The sequence below is a fragment of the Leptinotarsa decemlineata genome, unplaced genomic scaffold, assembly GCF_025532065.1.
Source record: "Leptinotarsa decemlineata unplaced genomic scaffold, Ldec_3_MD MMD2_tig00000505_RagTag_RagTag, whole genome shotgun sequence".
Taxonomy (NCBI): Eukaryota; Metazoa; Arthropoda; class Insecta; order Coleoptera; family Chrysomelidae; genus Leptinotarsa; species Leptinotarsa decemlineata.
The window spans coordinates 12472925-12492019 of record NW_027412549.1 but is presented as its reverse complement, the minus strand read 5'-3'; the positions used below and the strand labels follow the sequence as shown (position 1 = coordinate 12492019).

General features: G+C 32.8%; 2 protein-coding genes across 3 annotated transcripts; one reads left to right on the top strand and one right to left on the bottom strand.

Moving 5' to 3' along the window:
* Positions 1-837: 837 nt before the first annotated feature.
* LOC141481888 (uncharacterized) lies at positions 838-3316 on the bottom strand. The gene is made up of 3 exons (XM_074174229.1): positions 3137-3316; positions 2729-3068; positions 838-1349 (listed from the first exon to the last, which is right to left on the bottom strand). The coding sequence occupies exons 1-3, from the start codon at positions 3314-3316 to the stop codon at positions 838-840; spliced, it is 1032 nt and encodes a 343-aa protein (XP_074030330.1).
* Positions 3245-14515, top strand: arg (arginase). Of its 2 annotated transcripts, none has more exons than XM_023160665.2 (3): positions 3245-3979; positions 10788-11411; positions 14244-14515. In XM_023160665.2, exons 1-3 carry the CDS (start codon positions 3964-3966, stop codon positions 14495-14497), a joined length of 894 nt encoding a protein of 297 aa, XP_023016433.1. In that variant the 5' UTR covers positions 3245-3963; the 3' UTR covers positions 14498-14515. The 2 variants fall into 2 exon arrangements, with proteins under 2 accessions (XP_023016433.1, XP_023016432.1); XM_023160664.2 differs by lacking the exon at positions 3245-3979 and adding an exon at positions 6994-7224.
* The last annotated feature ends 4580 nt before the right edge of the window (positions 14516-19095 follow it).

Below are 19095 nucleotides of genomic sequence, written 5' to 3'. Positions count from 1 at the left end.
ATATATATACACACATATATACACACACAGACATATATACATATACACACATATACACATACATAGACCCATGTACACACATATAATAATTTTATAAAATGTTTGATTTCTTAATACAGTTAATATGTACATACAGATATAGTCATACATACACACCTACCTTTAAAACTATTTAGTGAGAGACATAGATACGACATATTTTGTACTGCTGTCACAGCTATTCAAAATTTTGTTCAAAAAAATTCCCTCAAATCATAAAACGGTCTTGTTATTAAAAATTTTTTTACAGCCCTTCTGAATTTCGGAGTGCTATGAATATTTTTAATTTGCTTCGGTAGATGGTTGAACATTTTCGTACCATTGTAAACAATTGAATTTTGGTATTGGGTGGTTCTGGGGACTGATGAAGGTATATATTGGCCATTTGCCCTAGTATTACGTGCAGTGTCAGATTTTAATAAATGTAGTTTATGCTTATGAACTAAACTAGTTGATTCTAGCACGAAAATTGATGTTAACGTGAGTATCCTCTGAGATGTAAATAAGGGTTTACATGAAGTTTGGTGATTAACATGGCATAAGTATCTCAGTGCTCTCTTTTGTAGCTTAAAGATCATTGAGAACAACGCTTGCGAGCAGGCTCCCCAAAATGCTATCCCATATCTGATGTGAGATTCCAGGAGAGCAAAGTAGGCTTTTCTAGCAATAAGATAACCGATGTCATTTCTAATAACTCTGATAGCATAACACCCAGATGACAATTTCTCTGCCATTGCCATAATATGCTCATCAAACTTTAAATTATGGTCCAATACAACACCTAAGAATCTGTAATTATCAGATTTCATAAGTATCATCATCTAGTTGTATTTTGTCGATGTCCCATTTAAATGATAACACTTTAGTTTTCTTAGAGTTGAAGACCATTTGATTGGCATCGCACCACCTTTTTATTTCAGTTAGATCTAAGGAGATCAATTGGCCGAGAATATTCTTATCTTTAGTGTGCCACTCTATAGTTGCATCATCTGCAAATAAAGTGAACCTACCACTAATATTCAAGTTCGTGAGATCATTCACATATAGCAAAAATAATATGGGCCTCAAGGCAGAACCTTGTGGAACTCCGCTGGTCAATTTTTTTTCCTCAGATACTGCACCCGAAACTTTCACATATTGTTCCCGGTCTTGCAAGTAAGATGTCATCCATTTATGAGATATGCCTCTGATGCCATAGTACTCAAGCTTCTGCAACAGTATTCCATGATTCACACAATCAAAAGCTTTGGATAAGTCACAGAACACCGCCGCGGTCGCTTCTTGATTATTAAGAATAGTGTACACATTTTCTAAAAAAACTCTCCAATAATACGATAAAAAATTTGAATAAAACACTTCACATGCACATGTAAGTATACTATGTAAGTATAGACTAAAATTTAAAAAAGACTGTTAGAAGATTTATCTATAGTATAAGGCTCTAGATTGTATAAAAATTCGTTCACAGACTTCAAAAAAATGCTGCCATGTCTCTTATATCCTGTGGGAGAGAGTTAAAAAATTCAATTGCACCGTAAACAGTACTTCTTTCATACAGATATTTCTTATGTATCGGATATAAAAAATCATTCTTAAATCTCAAATCAAATCAAAATATGCTTTATTACCCAAGATATAAACATCTTATTGGCAAAGTCTAGTAAAGTAAAACATGTATAAGGGACAATTAACAAATATAAACTATAAAATAATGCTTAAACACCGGAGCAGAGTATATGGACAGAACAATATTAAGTCCAGCTGAACAGCTACAAATATAAGTACATGAATTTATGAATATTAAGTAAACGTAAATATATAATTCTATATAATGAACATTGATAGCCATTTTGTGTTGGTTTCAATAACTTGTTTACACAAAGCTACATGTCAATTATTCAATAGAGCCTTGGTAGAATTCGTCCACACTATAATAGGGCCTCCCAACAAGGTATTCTTTCACTTTCTTTCTGAATTTCTTTCCATTATATATTCGCCTTAAATTAATGGGAAGGTGGTTGAATAACTTCTTGCTATTGAAAATAATAGAATTTTGTGTAAGGGCTAGAGAAGGTGTGGGAAGGGAAACGGAGTAAGACTGACGTGTACTATAAGTTGCGGTGTTCCCAAATTGATTTTTATATTTTTTGTGGATAAGACACACTGTTTCCAAAATAAAAAGACATATTAAGGTCAGAATTTTTTGCTTCTCAAATAATGGGCGGCATGAATCCCTGTAGCTAGCCTTGCATAAATATCTGATGGCTCTTTTTTGTAGAGAGAATGCACAATTTCCCCAGAAACATATTCCATAACGTAAATAGGATTCAATTTGTGCAAAATAAATTGATCTTGAACTCTCTTGCAACAACTCTCACAGCATGACATCCTGCTGCTAGTCTTTTACATAAGTAGTCGACATGGAAATCAAATTTTAGATTTTCATCAATGAAGAGCCCTAAAAATTTGTTTTTCTCCAAATTTTCAATTTTTACATTTTCCAAGTGTACTTCCCCTATGTTACATCTAAACGTGATCACCTTTGTTTTATCGATGTTCAATGATACGAGATTGGAATCACACCACTATTTAACCGTTCTTATGTTGACGATGATTTGATCAAGTAAATTGGAGGATGTATTGCTATGCCAGAGGATAGTGGTGTCGTCAGCGAAACATGTGAATTTACCACTTATGTTAACATGGACCAAGTAATTGACATAAATGAGAAAGAACACCGGTCCCAAAACGGAACCTTGTGGAACCCCACTGTCAATGAAGCGTTCCTCTGATGAAATTACATCTAATAGAACATTCTGCCGCCGATGAGAAAGGTACGTCTCAAACCAAAGTAATGCCGATCCTCTAAATCCGTAAACTTCCAGCTTGCGAAGAAGCAGCATGTGGTCTACACAATCGAAGGCTTTGGTTAGGTCACAAAACATGGCCGCCGAAGATTCTCTGTCATTCAGATTGGTGTACAGGTTTTCCATGAGTGAAAATATGGCGTCTTGTGTACCTTTTGAAGACTGAAAGCCAAATTGGAATAAATTTATCACCTTGTTTTTCTCGAGGAAGGATATTACTCGTTTTTTACCAGTTTTTCTATGATTTTAGACAAGACGGGTAGCAAAGCAATTGGCCTAAAATTAGCTGGGTTGTCAAGATCGCCTCCTTTATGTAGAGGAATGATTGTGGCAATTTTCAGACATGATGGGAACATACCTTTAGAGAATGAGAAATTTCCATACTTGTTCCATACTTGTGTTCCATACATGTGTGTTCCATACTGGTTCCATACTTGTGTGTTTTATGATGCTATTGAAAGTACCTTTGTTAATTTATTGAAAATTTCAATGACTCAATAATGTATATCACTGGTACTGTTAACAACCTGTTCATTTTAAAAATTCCCCTACATGAGTCCCTGACCTTCATACCAAAGAGTATTCTGATAACACTTTTTTGGCAGACCACTACTCTGTTCAGCTCATGACTGGTGCCCCAAATGATGAAAACCTTATTGCAGAGTAATAATAAAGAGTATTGGGCCCAATATACTACCCTGTGGAACTCCCATATATGTCTCCAAAGCCTCTGATTGTGCTGTTGTATCTTTCAAGTTCATTTCTACGATTTGTTTTCTCAAATTCGAATTCCATTACTTCCAGAATTTTACTACTAAAATAACAAGAGCTGTCTCTATGGATTTCTTTTTCAAATAGGCATGTTGGTGACTGGAAAACATATTAAAGTTTGATAAGGAAGATGTTAGTCTTGTGGCCATTGCATTTTCGAATAGTTTTGATGTACATGTCAAAAGACTAATTGGTCTGAAATTATTAATGTATGACGTACTTACTTTATTATGGAGTGGTTTCACTATAGATCTTTTCAAATCATCAGGAAAAATTCCTTGCTCGAATGACATGTTTATCAGGCAAGTTAAAACACTATTTCATATATACAACTTTTAATGATATGTATTGGAACATCATCAATTCCACAGCTCTTTTTGTTTTCCATATTTTTAACAATTGCTATTAACTCATTTTCTGTGACTGGACTCAAAAACAAGGTGTGATTTTTGTAGGCTATCGAAGTATCAAAACCGCTCACTTTACCGATATTATTTTGTATTGACAAAATTTTGACAGCAGAATTTGCGAAATGGTTTTTAAAACTATTAGCCATTTCTACCAGATTTTCAGTATTTATCTGATTACAATGCAGTGAATCCGTTTCTTCTTTAATTATCTGCCACATCGTTTTGGTTTTGTTGTCTGATTGTACAATTCTCTTCCTATATGATCTTTCTTGGCATTCTCCAGATCTTTAGTTCCTTGTAAATTTCTTTATACAGATGATCAATGTGATATATTGATTCATAGAGAACTAGTTTATTTTTGATGTGGCTAATCTCAGGTGACATGAAAAATTTACTTATAGTCAACTTCTTCTTATATGATTTTGGAAAATAGAGATTAAAATAGTAGTTGAAAGTGTTACTGAAGGATGAGAATGCTTCATTTCGGTTTTCTACATTGTAAAGATTTGACCAATCCTCAGTAGATAATTTCATACGAAATTCCAGAATTGATTACAGATTATAGTATCGTGTCTAGATTCTAGAAGTGAGGTGAGTCTAATTCATTATATTACAAAGCAAGAGTTGTCGAGAATAATAAGAAATACTGGTTTGAATGACTATTAATTTTCTAAATCCATCAAAACTTGTTATAATATTATCTAAGCGTGAACTAGAATGAGAAGTTACCCTTGTTGGTTTCGTAATAGTTATAGTAGCATTGTAGCTGGTCAGCAGATCTCTGAAATCTCTTCTTTTTTTGACATTCAAATCACCTGCAATAAAATATACACAGTGTTTTTCATGTAATGTGTCCATCATATGTTGAAATTTAGATGAAAAAATTCCTATATCGCTTAATGGTGAGCTGTATACGCAGACCATGTTAAATTTGTTGTCGTCTAGTATTTTGCAAGCTGCGCTAGAGCATTCAAAAGCAAAATCCTCTGAGAGAGCGTTAATTTCATCAATGTGACTGCTGGAGATCTTCATCACATAATCTGCTGAAATTCCATGTTTGCCTTCCTCTCTGCAATGGCTTGATATTAGATTGAAATCATCAACTGTGTAGTATTATAGAGTATCCCATGCTCTGTTATGCATAAAACAGGGCAATTGAAATTTTCTATGACTTCTTGGAGCATATTCACAGTTTACTAGGGACTGTACATTGTGGTGCATTATGAAATTTTTCATATCATTTGGAACTTATTTATTTGATTCTTTTCTAAAAAATTACTCTGCGTGGTTTGCTTTACTTATTCGAGTTTCCATAGTTTCAAGGAGATGTCTTCCTCTCCCAAATATGTTTTCATTGCCACTTTTGAAGCCGAACAAAGTGGCATCGATTTGACGATTTATGTCCTGAAAACCATCGCTAATCTTCCTTTTCTATGAGCGGGAAAAAATAATCACCCATTATAAGTTAGCCTTTTAAGCAACAGCTTCACTGATATACCACGCATTCTGAATTTTCCCGATTTTAAAATGTCATTTAAATAAGGACTAAAATGGGCAACTTTTTTCTAATTTAGCGAACTTTATATTTCTCACAGTTTCTGATTTTCCCCTAGTGGCTCTTTTCGTCATAGATATATTGTATATAAAATTGTACAGTAAATTTTTAGTGAAACCAAGGAATATTTGAACATAATTGGTAATTCCAAAATTTAACTTAAGAACACACATGGTATTCATTTGAAATAAGATAATTACAATTATTTATCAATGATAATCAATATTGCTTTATTTTCAAATAGTTATTTCTATTGAATTGTTTTCTTACTGTGATGTTTTATCTTTTGATGATATTTTTGATATATTCATAGAATAGCAATTAATGTGAAATAATTAATTTATAGTGAAATAAAGTATTTTTGTAAAATTCATCTTCATACAAATACTCCTATATTTGAAAAAGGCTAGACAAGAATAGCTCCCTCTGACAATATGTGTTCAATTTTCATTTCAATCACATCATTCAAAAAATAAAAAATGGTTAACCTTTTGTCCACAAGTCAAATCTCAGTTTTCTTAAAATAAAATGAAAATCAGGGGTATTCAAGTCTATTAACTCTGAAGTAACTGAAATCAATAATATTCAATGAAAATGGCAATATTTCATATCGAGTGTTCTTAGGCTCACTTTCAAAATCGAGGGATTTTGTTGAATTTTTCATGACAAATCCTGTAACAACTACCTCAAATTTAAATGGTGTGCAAAAGACAAGATGAATGTTCAAGACATTCCAAAAAAATCAATGAATTAAATATAGGCCAGTAATGTGCAAGATAAATAGATGCTTTAAGGAAAAATATTTTAATTTTCTGCACCCTTAAGATTTTCTGCCCTGGAACCAACTTTGAATAATCGATTCCTGCAAACAAATTTGAATATTGAATAACTTCTTCAGGAAATATCATGAAAAAATTTTTTTTTAATCTATATGTGAATATAGATTCAAAAAACCGGAGGCTTTATTATGTGTGATTGACGACTTGTTTACTTTATGGTAATTCATGATCACTTAAATGAAATGAATAAAAACACTTTTGTCTAAATACCACTGGATTTTATTTTTATTTTACGACCGGTTTCGAGTTAGATCCCATTATCAAGTAGAGGCTTTATTTTTTTTAAGAACAAAACACAAGCACTACAGGAAAATCCTTAAGGCGCTCCAAGAGCGGTGCCTGTGCGAAATTTGTTGTGATGCATGACCACTTCATTGTATTTCCAAATGAAGTAAATTATTTGTCCTAATAATTTCATCGATTATGTCTATTTATATCATTAAATACAAAAGCTCATTAGATAATATTTACCCTTTGAACTTCTGATGTCGATAACAGAAAGTGATAAAAGCTTATAGAATAAATTACATTGAGAACTCAACATTGGTCAACTGAAGTGATAAATGAGATGTTTACAAAACCAAAAGTGGCGTTTAAAATCTTGAAAAGATGTATTCATACCAAGGAAGTGAAAATAGGAGTTATTGGAGTTCCATTTGATAAAGGACAGCCTAAAGTTGGAGTAGCTAATGGACCTGATGCATTAAGAAAAGCAGGACTCATTGAACAACTTGCCAACATTCGTAAGAAGATAGTTTTAAAATAATATTTCATCATAAATAGCAAATTTATTTATCGGTCAAGTACACTACAGAATTATTATAAAATCCCAAATGGTACATCAAGAAAGTTTCAATTGTTGAAACCAGTCAAGCATTAGAGTTCAGTTATGAACCCAACAAGTAAAATCCTCAATATAACTATTATAATTGCTTAAAAATAAATAAACCCATTTATTTTTTATCAGTCCTATACACCACAAACTATTAATAAAATACCAAATGGAACATAAAAAATATTAAAAAGACAAAAATAAGCTTAAAGACATTCAACACTAATGAATAATTAAATTATAAAACTAAAACGTAACTATGTCAAGTACATTACAGAATTGTAACAAAGTCCCAAATGTTACATCAATGTGCAAACAAACCCTAGAGTCAAATTATTACTTCATATTAAATAAAGGTATGCATTTTCATTTGTCAAATAGTGCATTAAGTTCAAATTAAAAAAAAGACATGTAGGAATACTAGAATAAGTTATGATTATTAAAAGAAATAATAAACGACTATTCAGAAGTTTAATGAACAATCTCTTGATGAAGTCGTCTAATTGCCATTTTTTTTGAATTTTAAATATGACAAATGAAAAAGATCAAGTTCTGAAAAGTATGTATTAAAATTTTTTTGAAGCCTACAACTTATTGCCATCGAGCTATAGTTAGTCTTGTGGAATCGCAACTCAAATGAAAAAATGCGATTGCTTCTTAAGGATCTTGAGTTAACAGAAAGGCAAAGGTCATCTAAAAAAGCTGAACAATTGTAGTGGAAGTTTATTATTTTATGAAGGAATAGAACCATTGCAAGTTTACGTCTGTCCTCAAGTGATAATAAATCTAATACAGACAGCCTCATTTGCGAGGTAAATCCATAGTAGGGTGGTAGGCCAAGTTTCCAAATTATATATTTAGAAAAGCGATTTTGCACTTTTTCAAGCCTCTCTTTATGACAAGAATAAAGAGGACACCAAATTACACTATTATATTCCAAAATACTCCGAACCAGTGAAAAGTATAATGTCTTTATAGCATCATATTCTGTAATATGCCGGGTATTCCTTTTGATGAATCACAGATATTATTGATATGATCAATTATCGAAAGTAATTTCCAAATCGCATAAGCTTTTGACAGTTTGAAGAGTTGCATCATTAATGGAGTAGTTTCCAATGACAGGCTGTCTCATTCTATAAAATCTCAACACATTACATTTCTTAATGTTAACTTTTAGACAATTAGTATCACAGTAGGTACAAAAGCTATCTAGGTCATTCTGTATACATTCAATATCATTAGTAGATTGCACTGTTTTGAAAAATTTAAGGTCGTCCGCATACAGAGAGATATTACAGTGTTTAAACACTGATTTAACATAATTAATAAAGAGTAGAAATAATATAGGACCAATGTGCGGAACCCCTGAAGTTAGATGAATTGTTTCTGACACATTGTCAGCTATCCTCACATTCTGCGATCCACCGGAAAGGTAGGTTTCAATAAATTTCAAGTATCTGCCCGTTATTCCAAGATTATTAAGTTTTAAAATTAATAGTTCATGACAAACTGAATCGAAGGCTTTAGCAAGGTCCGTGTAGATAACATCAACTTGGAACCCTTGCTCAAGCTTATTTGTGATGAAGTTTTGATAGACAGCCAAATTGGTGGCAGTAGACCTTCCCTTGTAGAATCCATGTTGTTCATCTATTATGACGTGTTTGAAATTATTGAATATTTCATCCGTAATTAAAGAATCAAATACTTTGGGAATACAAGAAATTTTCGAGATACCACTGTAATTCTGAATATCATTTCTGTTTCCACTTTTGAATACTGGAGAAAGGAAAGATTTCTTCCAAACACCTGGAAAAATCCCTGTATCAAATGATCTTTGAAAAAGTATTTTAAGGGGATGTGATAAACTGTGAAAGCAATTCCTTAACAATACTGGCGGAATTCCGTCAGGACCTGCGCCCTTTGAGACATCTAGGTTTTTCAATTTATTTTCAATTACCACTTCACTGAAGGTGTGGAAAGATAACGTGTTGTTAATATCGTAATTGGTATGGACTGGTACATAATTTTGAACAGGTGAATGAATCGAAAAGCAAGATTTGAAATGTACCGCAAAAGCATCGGCAATAGTTTTGGAGGGTCTCAAAGTTCAACCCATTATATGTCATAATAGTAGGTAACCCTTTATCTTTCCTCAATGAATTGAAAAATGACCAAAAATATTTGATGTTAGTAGGGATCATATCATAGGGATCTATATTAGATAGATATAGCAGATAACATTTATCTATATGATACTTGGTTTCCTTCTGCAACTTGGAGTAGGTATTCTTTGTAATCACAATCCACAATTTCTTGAATAAGGAGTTCTTTTTTTTATAAGTTGAATCAGAAAGGAGCTGTACTATTAAGGATACTTTGAATTAGTTATATACCGCTGTGGCACAAATCGAGTAAAACCTTCAAATAAAATTTCATAAAAGGATACAACTGCTAACTCAATTTCCGAATTAAGCTTAGAAGACCAATTAATGTCGGTTAAGTAGCTATTCAGCCCTTCGTAATCACGTTTATGAAATAAAAACACTTTTTCTCTATATCTGAATGTAGGCTGTAACATATTCTCTAAATCTAATTTAAGCTGGAGTGGAGGGTGATATGCATCTGCTGGAAAATTATTGAGCAGTGTAGTATCAGAAAGTCTTACGTCAATTGAAATTTCATCAGAGAAAACTAAGTCCCAAATTTTATCTTTAACATTTTTAACATCATTATATTGCTGAAAGCCCATAAACGGGAGTTCGTCGAGCAGAAATTCTACACGCTGGTCAGGTAAATACTCTGGAATCAAAACCTCATATGACCAAGTAACTCGGGGAAAGTTGAAGTCACCCACAATAATGAAATTTGCACCTATGTGATGTCTTTTCACCTCGATAATATGCTCAACAAATCTTTGATATGCATCGAGAGACGATTCAGGAACAAAGTAAACGACACACAATACAATCGATTTGTTGTTGATCTTAAGTTTCACCCAGACATCTTCAAACAAATTAGAATCAGAAACTCTTATTTCTGTAGCGTTATAGGATGATTTAATTGCTATCATAACACCACCTCCCCGCGTACAGTTAGTACTGTTGTAGTCACGATCTTTTCTAAAAATAAGATATTGAGAGTTACTGATTTCTGAATTAGCAAAAGTATTATTCAGCCAGGATTCCGTATTTAAAATAATATCTAAATATCTTATTAGGAGTGCTCTATTCAGTATCAACTTCTAAAAGTTATATTCTTCAAAATGAAGCAAAAGAAAATATTTTTGGGTTTGGTTGGAAATAAAATCAATTTTTTTCTGTTTTGTATGAACGGGACTTCCAAGAAACTCATGAATCTGAAATTTTATATGCTGAATATATTTGGATTATATTCATATTCGTCGCTATAAACTTTATAGCGATAATTAGAACATGAATAACTTTACTCTTTCAAAATGTTTCATTATTCTAGGGAACAATCTCACTATCAAAGACTATGGAAATATTTCTTATGAGGTCATGAAGGAAATAGATAGTGATATTCCAAACATGAAAGGATATGCACATGTAGCATCATGCACAAAATTATTATCTAATCAGGTGGAGAAAATTATCAGAGACGAAAGTATTTGTTTAACCCTTGGAGGCGATCATGCCATAGCTATTGGATCTGTAGATGGTCACATCAAAGCGAAAAACGAAGATATATGTGTTTTGTGGGTTGATGCTCATGCAGACTTGAATACAAACAAAACTTCTACCTCTGGAAATGTCCACGGAATGCCCATGGCTCTTTTAGCAACTGAACTTTCAGATTATTGGCCGTACTTACCTGGTATGGACTGGCAAAAACCAATCATTTCTATTAGAAATGTTGCATACATAGGGCTGAGATCAGTTGATTCTTATGAACGGCTGGTTATAGATAAACTTGGCATAACAGCTTTTGGAATGGAAGACGTTGAAAATTATGGCATAAGTACTATCGTTAATATGGCACTGAATAAAATAGATCCGGAAAAGAAGAGATCCATTCATGTTAGTTATGATATAGATTCTCTGGACTCTCTGGAAGCTCCTAGTACAGGAACCTCAGGTATGAAAAATTCATAAAACCAAACGAGTATAAAGGTAAATAAATTGAATTACTTCTTGATTAATGAATATTGTCAATCTATGAAGCCATAATTATTTCACTCATTTATTTCATTTGTTGGATAAATAATATATCAATAATTTTCAGAGAAGTTCTATTTATAATGGAAATACGTGATTTCAAACGGTTAATAGAAAGGAAATATCGGTTAAAAAATATTTTTTGGTCTAGAAAAAGTTTTTGTGGAGATGCAAAACCACTAGGTACAGAAAAACATTTGAGATGTTCTGAGAGCGGTGACATTGCAAAAATAACGATTTACTTTGCATTCCAAATGATTTAGATTATATTTATTCAACCTCTAGGGGTTTTATTTCAATTCTATTGCCAGGTAAATTGTGCGGAACCTTGAAGTGGTTAGTACATATACTTCCAATGTACAAATCACTAGGAGAATCAAGCAAGCTAAGTCAGGTAAACACTTCCTGTGAAATTCTTTGAGACAAGTTTAGAATTCTCCTTTTAATCTATCAAAGTTGTAGTTTCCAGCCGTTTTTAGAAACAATCCAGAAACCTTAGTATAATTTTAGCTTTATATAGATTTCTAACTTGCAGAATAAAAATGAATCATCTAATCTGAAACGAATCTAATAAAATCGCTTTTCCATACACTAGAATTAGAGCACTTTCTTTCGATCCACCAATTACTAAGTAAGTTACCATAATCAGAAATTGATGAAAACTAATTTCTCTCAACTAAATTAAAGCTGTTTATATTCATTTCTGCAAACTTTCACTTTGGTAATGAAGATCAAATGTGAAACACTTCTTAGTAAGGTTAGGTCTAAAGTTAGTGGGTCTATTCGACCCTCCACCGCAACCCGCAAGGGTTTATTGTGGTTCACGCCTATTCACACTTGGCCAAATAAACCCAGCTTCTGAACGAAGCCGATTAGTTTGTATGGTGAGTGGTCTTTCAGGTCAGATGGTAAGAGTACGGCTCTGCCGAACTCTAAGAACCCAGCGGGACAGGCACAAAGTGTATGCTCTGCTGTTTCATCATTTTCCAAACAGGCGACACACACACTGTCTTCCGACAGTCCAAGTCTCTGCATATGATTCAAATGACAGAAACCTGTAGGAAGGTCTATTATACATCCTAGTTCATCCCTACTGTAGCCAACATCTGTTTGGTATCAAGCTTCGATCCCTTCCCGACGTGGACCTTGCTGCCTTGGCAGCCCCTGGTGACCCTGAACCTAATGGACTCGCCTTTTGAAGAGTCGTAGTTCCAGTTCTGTTTACTAGCATGGCATAGATCCAGCCAGTTATGGTCGATTTTATACCCTTCCTAGCCAGAGACAATCCTATAGATTTAGCTAGTGCATTGTCAAATGCTCCTTCAATATACAGCAAGAAATACAAGGGATTGAGAGATTTTCTCAACGAGGTTGTTTAATGCTAAATCTGTTGATTTGCCGGCTTAACTGGTGGTTATTCAGGGTAGATGCATATAATGCTACCCTCCTGATGTGTCCGTCCAGTATCCTCTCAGGTCCTTTCAACAGGAAGGATGTAAGGCTGATTGGTCATACCGATTTAGGGTGTGGGTCTTCGACCCACTTTAGGTATATCCACCCTTGCTGCCAACCAACTGGTTGGTATATAGTTCCACGCCAGACTTCTTAGTAAGAATTATTTATAATAAGAGTAATAATTAGGACTAAAAATTAATTTTAGCCACTTCAAGGTAAGTTGAGAGTTTGTTTATGTAAATATAGATTTTTCTATGAAATCAGTTTTATTCATCTCCTAATGCTATTTGGGTTAGCGAAAAGCAAGTGATACTACAATTATAACTTCAAATAAAATGAAATAAAATAACTAGTGGAAATTAGACAAAAGTGTTTTCCTTCATTTCATTAAAGTGCTCGTGAATTTCCACAAAATAAACAAGTCATCAATCACGCAAATCAATTATATCACTTCACTATGAGATTTTGACAAAACAGTTTATAAAACTGCAATTAATTTTTCTTTCTGCAATATTGAACATGAATAAAGAAGCATTTGTATAGTAACTGTTCTGAAGAAGTCTCACAAAGTTATTGAATACGTTTTTCTTGAATTTGCATCAAGTATCAGTTAATTCCATCACATACAAGTTATGAACCCGAGTTCGCTAACCCAGCATTACTCAGGGATACAGTTACATCCGCTGTTCCAGACGCGACTACATGCTAAGTCGACAAAACTAAACTTATAAATTATTGTTAATTTAATAATTATGCATTCTTGTTACCTTGCTTGAACTGAAACGTTGTATTTGTTCAAAATATTTAAAAAAAAAAGTATTTTCGCATATCGCATACGTAACTGTTACATATCTGCTTTGTTTGAAATGTCTGGACTCCTCCTTAGGCCCTCAGTTTAACTCAATCCCTTTTTGGTGCACAGGAACGAAGAAAGTCACTAAAAGTCTCGATAAGTGCCGAAGAGTAAAAACCCACGTTTTTCTAGTCCGAAATCTGTTTCGATGCCGTGTATTTTTAACAAAAAACTGCACTTATCCTACCGACTGCGCCAGTTACGTATGCGATATACGGAAATACTTTTTTGAAAAGACTTTATTTTGAACAAATACAACGTTACAGTTCAAGCAAGGTAAGAAGAATGCATGATTATTAAATTAACAATTTAATTTGGTTTTGTCGACTTAGCATGTAGTTGGGTCTGGAACAGCGGATGTAACTCTATCCCTGAGTGATGCTGGGTCAGCGAACTCGGGTTCATAACTTACAACAACCATTTCCTAAACATCATATATTTCAGTTCGGGGAGGCCTTACTTTGAGAGAAGGTATTCAAATAATGGAAATGGTGTACAACACAGGCCGCTTGGGAGCAATGGATTTAGTGGAGGTAAACCCAAGTATAGGAACAGAACAGGATGTTAAAAAAACGATTGATGCTGCCATTCACATTATCTTAGCTGCCTTTGGCTATAGTAGAAGAGGACTGGTGCCAAAGAATGTAGATACCTTACCTTTACAAACATTTCCTCCAACTAGACAAATCATAAAGTAATATAACTTTATTTAAGAATCAATTTATTTGCATCAAAACCTTTTTAGTACATTTTGGAAAGGTTTTGCCTTTCTACTTCTCCATCTCTATAGGAAAAAATGTATAACCCTTCCAAAGAAAGGAATGAAGCAATTGATTACAGAATACCTAAACTCTACAAAGATGTGTAGATCATGCAAAAAAGTAACTTTCGGGCACAAACTGGAAGAATAGCCCTCTCGAAACAACTACTTTCATATAAACATTCAATTACAGAAAATGAAAAATACTTTTGAAACAACTTCTTTAATGTAAACATTGAATTATACAAAAAAACTTTCCTATTCAGTTTGTACTTCAAACATTCGTTATGGAATTGATTCAGGATTGCTACACAATATTGTACATGAAAGAGGTAACATTTCACTTACATGGAACACTGTCATCCTCAATGGCGGACTTCAATGTTTCGAAATAAGACACTTGCTTATTGCCTCTTCAGCACCAATATGGATAACATTACAAGATAAAGCACTCAATCTATTCATAAAATTACGACCTTATGTCACAAATGAGTTGAATCCACTCATGTCATCGATGACAGTATGTAATGACAGTCACTCATTTGATTTAATCCCAGCAATGAGAATCTTGTCTAAATTGAAAGTGGTATATTTTTAGAAGAGATTAATTTTTGGGAAAGAAAGGTTTTGGCTTTCTACTTCCCCATCTTTATACAAAAAATGTGGCAATCTTCCAAAGAAAAGAATGAAACAATCAATTTCAGAAAATGAACTCAAATATGTGTAGATCATGCAAAGAAGTAACTTCAAAACAAATACTTCTATATGAACAGTAAATTATACAAAAAACACTTATCTCTATTCAGTTTGTATTCTAAACATTCGTCATGGAATTGAATCAGGTATCATTCACAGGATTGCTATATAATATAGTATGTTTGGAGATCATTGGCCTAATGCAAATTAATGATACTATCCATGATAATAATGATAAAAAAATGATATAATTAGGCCAATAGACCTTAAAACCACAAAAAAATTATACCAGTTTCACAATATGATGTGAAAATTTCATAATTTTATTCATGGATATTATTATTAACTATATGTGGAAATGTAAATTTGATTCAAACCTATATTTTCACAACTACTGAAAGCTGAGCAAAATATGATAAATGTCTCTCACATTTGAAAATTGATTATGTCCGATGTTTCTACGGATTATTAGTTCAAAATATTTGTTTTGCTCATGTACTATCGAATTGTAATCAGATATATTTTGAATAGTCAGCAAAAATAGAAAGAATTTGAAAAGTTGTCGAACATAAAACTACGTCTTGTCATTCAAAGTATTTTATTTGAAAAAAAATATTAAAAACAACTGTTTCAAAATTTAAAGACACGTTAGTGATATTTTGATTAATCAAAAAATCTCCCTGTGAAAAATTGGCGGAAAGTAAATCTTTATCTCCAAGAAAAAGTGAAAGAAAAGCAAACGGAATGACAGTCATCACCCGAAGACGATTGTGGATACTATAACAATCGAAACGTTGTGAAGTAACTTGGCTTGAAATCTTTCATTTATTTTTTTTAATTGTTCAATTTTCAATTGTTGCTTGTATGTAATTTCATTCCAGGATTTTTTGTTTAATATAATTGTTATTTTCAGCTATTCATTTTAATTTTATTGATTATTTTAGGGATTTCAAATACATTGATGGATGTAGCCGTTACTACGTGGTAGGAAATCATAATGAAGAAATAAGAATTGAAACTTTCTATGTTTTTACCACTTTTATTTGTAACTAACGTTACCGCAATTTCGTCCTATAAGAACATTTTCAAACTTACACATTAAACTGTCTTTATAGGACGAAACTGCAGTAACGTTAGTTACAAATAAAAGTGGTAAAAAAACATAGATTTCAAATACCTTTATATCATATTAGACAATGGAAGTCCAAAATAATGAAATATGTAAGATATTATGTATTGTAAGTAATTGAATATAGTTTGAAAAGAAGAAACAAGTCTCAGTTCATTAGAAATAAACTATCACGATAAATAACAATCTTGGGGTGATTTATTGAGTAAATGTTGGTCCCAATCAACAAAACTAAATAGATTCGAAATCAGCATTTTTAAAATGATAATATTCAGCCATAGGAGTTATATTTTTATTTAAGGTACATTGATACTAGTAATATTAATATCATCCCCCTTTGGATAATATTTGTCCGGTGTTACGAAATGTTCATCGGATTTTGTTCAGAGTCGAAGGTTTGTTTTAGATATATTCAGAATCAGCACGTTAGCATCACACCTCATTTTTATTTTCTCAATATCAGAAGTAAGACACTTGACTAAGGCAGCACGATCTTTAATATGCCAGAGAATTGCAGCATCATTTACAAACAATGTGAATCGTTCAGAAATATTGATACAGCCTATAAGATAAATAATCAATAGAAGGAAAAAAAATTGAGCCCCGAACTAACCCACCACACACAATTATTTCACTTCCAGATATATTTCCACCCACTGTTACTCTCTGGTTTCTGCCAGCAAGGTATAAACTGAATAAATGAAGTTCTATACCTCGACTACCTATTCTATGCCTCATGACTTGAGCCATCTAAAGTCTTGGAAAAATCAAGAAACACTGCATTAGCCACCTCTTTTCCTTTCAGGCTCACATATACCTCTTCGAGAAAGTTGAAAATGGCATCTGTTGTTTTTTTCTTCAAGTCAGCAGCTAAAATTTTATGTCTCCCCAAGAAACTGACGACTCTTAAGTTTCACCAATTTCTCAATTATTTTTGAGTTTTGACAGAATTGAGATAGCTCTGAAGTTGAACGGATCATCAGTAGAACCTCCTTTGTTGAAGAGGTCTCAATTGCAAACTTCCAACTAGAAGGAATTACCATCAGTAAAAAATGAATTATTCATGGCCAAAACCAAAGCAACAAGTGCTTCATCATCTGCAGCAATAATTCTGCTGAAAATTTGTTGTCGCACGAAGTTTTGTTTAATATTGATATCAACTCAGTCGAATCAATATCATACAAAACCAGAGAATTTAATGTGTAGAACACCTTTTTCAAATTATCCAGAGGGTTGACAGCAGATTTTATATTCTCGGTTAATTGAGTGGCTATTGAGCAATAATATTTTTTCATAAATATAGATTCATATCAATTTCAGCTTGAATTCGGTTGTTTTTCTCCTGATATCATCAATTATAGCCCACGTTATTTTTTTGATTGTTTTAACTTATTTTTATAATATAAATCTTTCCGACACTTGAAGAAGCTGTTGTATAGCTAAGCACGTGTCACAGTTTTGTAAACTGTCATGTGGAAATAACACATTAAAGTGTTTCTGAATATATTTTTCTGTGTACTGCACATGTCTATACATATTTCTTTGTGCCAAAAAATCGTAACATAGAAAACTTTTGAAACCGGCAAAGTCTCAATGGATGAATATTCTATTTTGATTTATGTGGAAGAACTAGAACCTCTGGAACATGTTTCATAAGGAGAAATTACTTTCACATTATATTATGAGAGACAGTTTTCATGAACGAAGTTCATGTAAGATGTATTTCTTATGACCTCAAAAATATATCTCTCTATGTTTGCAAATGTTGAAGAACTTTATCAATATATTTTATTACATTTATTCTTGTACACATTCATAAACAGTTTCCATTTATCAAGTTTTTATAATTTTTCAATTTCTGTTAGGGTTTTGTTAGGAATGTAGGCTTTCACGGCTGGCGTCAATGTTTTGATTGGCTTCCGGGTTTTGCCGTGGTCTTCTATGGTTATAATTTCCAAACGTTTCAACTGCAACTGCGGCAGTCATCTTCACTGGCGTGGTTGAAGTATTCTTCTTGACGTGTCGAAATACTCTTATTGATGTGTCAACTGAAAAAGTTTCAGTTAACACGTCAAGTAGAGTACTTCGACCACACCACTGAAGATGACTGCCGCAGTTGCAGTTGAAACGTTTGGGGATTATAACCAAAGAAGACTACGGCAAAACCTGGAAGCCAATCAAAACTTTTGTTACCATACTCTGGCAAGTGTAAGCTGTATCAGCAATGACATTTATTGCATTTGAATTAATCACCCTGGTATCTGATCAACCATAATTTCGACTTGAAAGTCGTAATTTCGACTTTTATCTCGTAATTTTGACTTTTATCTCGTAATTTCGACTTTTATCTCGTAATTTCGACTTGAAAGTCCTAATTTTGGCTCAAAAGTAGAAATATGGTTCCTTGAGTGCATTATAATTTACTACAAGGTGATGTTAACAGGAGGTTTTTGAAATTGTTTTGCGATTGATATTTCAATGGAAATATTAGTATCAATAACTCACAACAGTAATTCTTTTATTGATATACATTCATCTCGAAATGAAATATATTTAATAATTTCTGTCACAACTATAGATACTTAAAAATGTAACTGGTGGAATATTCGCCAAACCTTTTCCTTTCTGATTATATATTTTATGTTTATGAGCTTTCAATATATGAAAAATATCAAGTTACACGGTATTTCCACAACTGTTTTATTTATACA